Source organism: Cyprinus carpio, chromosome B9 (assembly GCF_018340385.1).
Source record: "Cyprinus carpio isolate SPL01 chromosome B9, ASM1834038v1, whole genome shotgun sequence".
NCBI classification, from domain to species: Eukaryota; Metazoa; Chordata; class Actinopteri; order Cypriniformes; family Cyprinidae; genus Cyprinus; species Cyprinus carpio.
Window position 1 is genome coordinate 31,092,177 of NC_056605.1, and position 7,111 is coordinate 31,099,287.

At 38.4% G+C, this 7,111-nt stretch overlaps 1 protein-coding gene across 1 annotated transcript; it reads right to left on the reverse strand.

Annotated features, from left to right (window-relative positions):
• Nucleotides 1-954: 954 nt before the first annotated feature.
• LOC109100136 (SLIT and NTRK-like protein 5) lies at nucleotides 955-6,206 on the reverse strand. The gene is made up of 2 exons (XM_042731910.1): nucleotides 6,036-6,206; nucleotides 955-3,760 (listed from the first exon to the last, which is right to left on the reverse strand). The coding sequence occupies exon 2, from the start codon at nucleotides 3,718-3,720 to the stop codon at nucleotides 1,153-1,155; it is 2,568 nt and encodes an 855-aa protein (XP_042587844.1). The 5' UTR covers nucleotides 3,721-3,760; nucleotides 6,036-6,206; the 3' UTR covers nucleotides 955-1,152.
• Between the last annotated feature and the right edge of the window lie 905 nt (nucleotides 6,207-7,111).

Below are 7,111 nucleotides of genomic sequence, written 5' to 3' on the forward strand. Positions count from 1 at the left end.
CAAAAATTCTTCTTAATATAATTTAAACGGTGCAAAAAAAGTGCAAAGATCTGCAGAATGAATAGATACGCAAGAATGTGCACATAAACACAATGAAACAGATTGTCCCTTTCATCAAAAGTGAGGAGAAGCCTTGATATAAATGTGAACGGTCACAACATCTTTAAGACAAGTGTCACTTTTATATTCACACACAGAAATCATTCATGGACCTCAGAATGTATTAAACAGATGATACAGAAGTAAAAGAAGGTTGTATTTATCTTTCTGACGCATGATATGTATGAGAATATGGTGCGAATCTCACAAAAAAAAATTAAAAAGAAAAAAATAATATTTTGCATTAGAAATATACAGTATATATATAGTTTTATATAGTATGTATACATTTTGGTAGTTTATGAAACAACATAAACTACCAAATTTGAACAACATATAATCATTGCTGTTAATAGTGTTTATCCTCAGTATGATTACATCATTATCTGAATCTTACTGTACATTTCTGCCATATGTACATCAATTTGACATAATAACCACTGATAAACTACTAAATGTATTTTAAAACTTAATTTTCTGGAAAGCTGCTTTGCAACGATATGTATTGTGTAAAGCGCTAAATAAACTTGAATTGAATTTAATTATATAATTTGCTTAATTGTCCCGCAAAATGTCACAATGCAAAAGAAAATGAATAAATAAATAAAAAGTAATAGTAAAAACTAGGATTCATTTTCTTTATGCAAAATCCAAATAAAATATACAAATTATAAATTTGATGTATAGATAATTTATTAAATTATTTCTTCCACATCAATGAGAATTAGAGAATTATTATTATTATTTTAGTTTTTTTTTTCTTTTTTTGCAAAATGAAAATGGGGAAAAATGGGATTAATTGTCCAGCAAAATGTCACAATGCAAAAGAAAATTAATAAATACAAATAATAGTAATAATTAGGCTTCATTTTCTTTTTGCAAAATAAAAATAAAATGTACATTTATAAATATAAAATGATATTTAATTAAAAATATAAAAACAAATTTTCTTTCTTTTGAATTTTGAAGTGCAATCATATTTTTGTGAGATTCACCTCTTTCTCAGATAAAATGTTTTCTCCCAAACTAAAAAAATTAAGAAAAATCCATATTTCAGAACTGTGTGAAGGTCGCCCTTTTCTCATGAACCTCCAAATAGTCCGGTTCGAAATGAAGCTTGGCTTTCAGTTCCCAGTATTCGCTTCTGTTGGGCTCTATGTAGACGGTGGTTGGCGTCGAGCAGTACACCATGGTCTGCTCTACCCTTTCCGGATTCAAGTATTGATGTCTCACATCAAAGTCTGGCACGCAGTGAGCTGATGCATGTGTGCCATGCTTACATGCTAAATTACCCCTGTAAGAGGCCTGCTGGTCCCTAGCCAAGATATCTCGGTAAAAGTAGTTGTCGTCCAAGAGAGGAGAGTGTCTGTTGAGCACGTCTGGAGTGCCGGCGCTGAACTCGGAGCTTATCGCGTTGCTCCCGACGTCTTCATCCAAATTGGACGCCAGAACTCTATTGAGTTCTTCGAAGTCTCTGTAACTCTCGATTGCGCTTCCCTCACTATAGGGGCCGTTTTTCGCACCGCTTTCTGTTGCGGGCGGGATGTATTCGTAGACGTGGCCCGCCGACGTTCTAGACTTCGCTCTGTCAGTGTACATTGCATTGAAGGAGCTTGCATTGGCGGTTACCGAAGCCAGGCGTTCAGACTTTTTACGGCGCTTCATTATGACAGCAAACAATCCAGCGGCGACGAATACGGACAATATAAAAAGGAGCAACAAACCGAGTATAAGAACAGAAAGGGGGACGGCGGGATACTGCGTGTCATAATCCAAGGCTGTTTCTAAAGTGATAGTACTACCAGGAAAGGATTCCTCCGAGGGCGGCACGACGGAAGATTGCGGGTTTGAGCTTTCCGGGCAGAGGTGAGACGCGTGAACATATCGCATATCCTCTCCTGAGAGACTAAGTGGAGATTCGCAAACGACGCTGTTCACCACAGTACCAGTGCTGAGCTGCTCCAACCAGTTTTTCATCTCCACCGCAAGGCACGAGCAATCCCAAGGGTTCTCGAAGAGATCGATCTGCACCAGTGACGTTAGGTCTTCGAGAACGCCGCCGACTGGAAGAGTTCGTAAGTGGTTGCTGCGCAGATTCAATCGAGCCAGGCTTAATCCGTCAAAGACGCCCAGTGGTAGAGTCTTGAGGAGGTTGTTGTTGAGAAACAGCAATTGAAGATTAGGCACCTGCTGGAAGGCGCCAACCGCGATCTCTCGAATAACGTTATACTCCAAATACAAAAACTGCAAGCTTTGTAAACCGTAGAACATATCCTCGGTGAGCCGCTCGATTAAATTGCCGTTTAAGTAAAGCCTTCTTAAGTGTATAAGTTGGCCGAATGTCTTATCGTGAATGACGGCAATGCGGTTGTTGCCTAAGTGGAGCAAATCTAATCCAGTTGCGCCATTGAAGTCGGAACTGCACACCGAAGAGATGTAGTTTCCGGTTAAGTACATTTTTTTGGGGTTGTACGGCTTGGGATCAAGATCCGAGATGCTTTCGATTTTCCGCTCTTGGCAGTTAACGTTCAACCCGAGGTCTGAGATTTGGAGATTGCATGTGCATGCGTTGGGACAGTCTAGAGGAACCGGAGATTTGGTTTGGTAGGCCAACATCGGACCGTAATTCTGCGGCTTGCTTGAAGACGAGCGCGAAGTGGGTTTAACGCGAAGTTTTCCCGACAAGCGGCTGCTTTTTGTGGCGCGCAAGATGGTTGAGGACGCAAATCCCGCTGTGAACGTCGCTGACGTGGTTTTGTAGAGGATCTCGCTGCTGTGAGCCGGTTCTGCGCGCATTTCGTATTCGGCGATGGCTCTGCGGGGACACAGTTCTTGCTTTGAGATTTCGTCGAGGTCTCGTCCGTGCAGTCGGAAGGGAGTTTCGCAAACCACATCTCCGACCAAAGCTGTGTAAGATATGCTTTCAAGCCAGGCTTTTAGCGCAATTAATTCACAAGAACAATTCCACGGGTTTTCTTCAAGCTGTAACTCCACAATGTGACTCAGGTGCTCCAGAAGGCCGATATAGGGAAGCACTTTGAGTTGATTGCCTCTCAGGTCGAGATGAGTTAAAGGAACATACTGAAAGATGTTGTTTGGCAGAGTGGATAGTAAATTGTCATTGAGGATGAGGACCTCTAAGTGACGTAAATCGCTCAGGGCTTTCGGTTGAATGTGGCTAATATAATTATAGTCAATCTGTAGGTACTCCAAGCTTTCAAGTCCGAGGAATGTGTCGTCCTTTAGTGCCTCAATTTTGTTATTGTTTAGATGCAGTCGCTTTAATCCCTGGAGTCCGTTAAAAGCCCCACCTTCGATTTCTGATATATCGTTGTTGCCTAGATGTAAAATGGTGAGTCCTTCATACTGAACGAAATCGTTGAGGGAGACTTTCTTTAACAGATTCCCTGTGAGCAGAAGATGATAAGCAGTGAAGTGTAAAGGTGTTACCTCAGACAGATTGTTAATTCCTCTGTTTTCACAGCTGGCTGTAAAAATCCCGTCTCTATCTTCGCAGACGCACAGGCCTGTACATATATCCCCATAAATGTCTAACATCTCAATTAAGGTGAAAAACGTGGCAAAAGACAGTATGGCCAATATCCACATATGCATGTTCATGATGATGGATGGTGGTTGAGTAGATATTGCGTGCTGTCATCTGAAAAGAGAAAAATGCAATGTTAATTCATGAATAAAATCAATTCAGCATATAAAACCAATGCTAAATGCACATAATAAATATATAAGCATGCATAATAGCAAAATTATACAACTGTTTAAAAGAGACAGCAAATCTAGTAAAATTCTTGCTTATCAATTTAGACAGATGCATTGCAAAATATATTTTCTTACTTAGTATTTCTGCTTGTTTTCCAGTACAAATATCATTCTTAAATTAAGATACATTTACTTGAGAAGCAAAATGACTTACGGTATTAAGTGCTTTTTTCTTAAAAATGCATCAAAATGAAATGTTTCTTGCTTAAAACAAGAAGAAATCTGGCAATGGACCAAGGGAAATAAATTAAGATTATTTTTCTTGTCCAAAAGCAGATTTTTTTTCATTGTCTTGTCAAAACAAGACTTGATATATTAAATCATTTTGCTTCTCATGTATATGTATCTCAATTTAAGAATATTTATATATTTGTACTGGAAAACACGACAGAAATACCAAGTAAGAAAATCATTTTTTGCTGTTTGTCAACATTGACAGGTTGTGTGATATGCCTTCAGAAAATATGACTCTAAAAGCACTGAAATTCAAGCTTATGTCATCTTAAGTCTTGTTGCATATTGTTGGGTCTGTGCAGCTCATTTAAATGCCTTTCAATGTTTGATTTTATGAACATTTTTTTTAGATTCTTTACAAAAAGCGGTGTTGCCACTTGATGCACAATGTGGGTCCTGAAGCAGAACCAGCTGAGAGACGCTGTACTGAACAGCATCTAGATGTGTCTATCTCATATCGTGGACGACACACAGTGGGTTCAAATATAACTGTAGGCTAACTGCTGCCAGCTGTACATATACTAAAGCCAAAACAAGCGATATGCATGATGACATCTGTGTTACATGAGACAAAAGCCACTGCTTCAGTGCTACTCTTCTGACTCAGTAATATCAGACGTTATAACTTGTCCACTTGTATTTCACTGAATAGGAAGAAATTGCAACACTCAGTATGGTGGCTTTAGTCCCGCCTTACAGGTAAAAGAGTCAATAATTTAATAGAAGCATTGCCTATTTATGTGTTAAAACACGGTTGATGCAATGGATGCAGTGTATATGTAGCTGACAGTAAAAAAAAAAAATCACAATAAAACTAGCAAAGTTGCATGTTCAAAATATGATTATTGTACAATTACAATGCATGTTCTGTATTCATCAATTCATATGAGGTAAAATACCTTGCTGTATTTTTTATTTGTTTTTTGTTTTTTTTTGGTAAAAAATCTGTAATTGCCATCTTGCACAAGACGAAGTGATTTAAATGCACTTGACGTCATAATTACGACTTCGCGACACGAACTTCGCAGAAGAACTTGAACGCACCACGACATATAGCTAAAAGTTTCGACACTTATTACTAATTGCGCCATCTTGTGACTCAAAATGGTAAGTTCGATAATTAATCAAATCAAAACCAACCAACCAAAAAAACAAACAAACAAAAAAACCTTCGGTCGGAATATCGACATGCATAGAGTTGGATTAGAAAGAACGCAAAATATAGGAAGCCACGTTAGTTATTTAGACCAGAATAATTAACTTAACTATTTATTTCATATTAATAGGCTAATAGCCTATAACCTAATTTAAGAGGCTACTAACGTTGCATTACTAACCCGATTCATTACTACAGCAACTGACTATTTTACTAAGCTGCAAATTATTTTACAAGTAAAATAATAAAATAACCCACTCAGATCAATATTTCATATTTATTTAACTGAGAAGCGTGTTAATACACAGCCAGCGGGTCGTTATCACAAAATAAACCTCTCCATGGTGACATACAGTCCTGTCGGGGTTTTATTTTGCGATAATGAACGAATGACTGCATTACCGCAGTCTTGAATTGTAGCCACTATGCGTTCACATCAGAGTAAATCTAGGCTACAATAACGAGACTGATGTGAGCTGGAAAAAAAGTTGAACGACGTTAAACGCCTGCTCTCTCTCGCACATGCGAATGACAGATTCACTTGCTTGCTTGTGAATTTCAGTTGCATATCTTCCTGTTGGAGGGTTGTTATTTCTGTCTGACAAACAGCAAGACATCACGCTATGGCACTGATTCACTCACTCTAATCTCGAATAGCGCCGAGTTTGCCAATAACTTCTCCATCGCCGCGTATTGCAATCGATCGATGTCAAATAATAAGTAAAGACTATTCCCAAACAGTCAATGCAAATGTTGTTCATCTTACCCGCGTGCACCGCAGAGAAAAACGCGCATCTCATCTGGAAAGATGTTTTTGCGTTGACGCTGTTGCTGTATTTACATTTTAATTCGGTTCCCGGATCCCAGTGTACGGTGATGCTCGTCAGGCAACCATTTCTCTGACTAACATGACGACGACTCGGAAATCGCAACAGCTACATCCCACAAATGTGGGAGGGGGAGGAACAAAACACTGGTATATGATGATGATGATGAATTAAAATGAATCACATTTATTAAATCAAACACTGTTATACAAGGGTCAGAGAGAGAGAAATGACCACTGCAGTGGCCTTAAAAGTATTTGGACACTTGAGTCATACTTATGGATTGTCATTGCATTAGATCAGGGCTTTCCAGACCCAGGAACCTCATATGTAAGTTGTGCTGTCATTAAAATATATTACATATTTGAGTTGATGTTCATGCAAGTTGATGCAAATGTAATTAAAGGTTTAAATTATGCATGTTTTGCATATCTGGCATTAGACCGCAAACCCAGTGTCATTTATTTTTAAAGACAGACAAGCAGCACATGCATGCTTTTTCAAGCAAAGCTGAAATGTGAAATAATAAAACAAGACACCTGGGCTATTTATGACACCTGCTGTGAACGTGAAGAGAACTGACTATGTACATCCACTTTAACAACCAGATAAAAAAAGGAGTGAAAATTATGAAGAGAACTGAATTAGTAAAGAGAGTTCAGCCAAAAAATGAAAATTTGCTGAAAAGGTGCTCAACCTCAAGACATTTAAGTTTAAGATTAGTTTCTTCGTCAGATTTGGAGAAATGCAGCATTGCATCAGTGTCTCAGCAATGGATGCTCTGCAGTGAATGGGTGCCGTCAGAATGAGAGTCCAAACAGATGATAAAAACATCACAATAATTCACAAGTAATCCACAGCACTCCAGTCCATCAGTTAACGTCTGGAGACCACTTTTTCAATGTCTTAATTTGTTTTTTACAAACACACAACTTTTGTCTTCTCCAGATGTTAACTGATGGACTGGAGTGCTGTGGATTACTTGTGAATTATTGTAATGTTTTTATCATCTGTT

Bases quoted from the DNA above. Each gene is read 5' to 3' on its own strand.
- LOC109100136 (XM_042731910.1), bottom strand. From the start codon at position 3,720: ATGAACATGCATATGTGGATATTGGCCATACTGTCTTTTGCCACGTTT.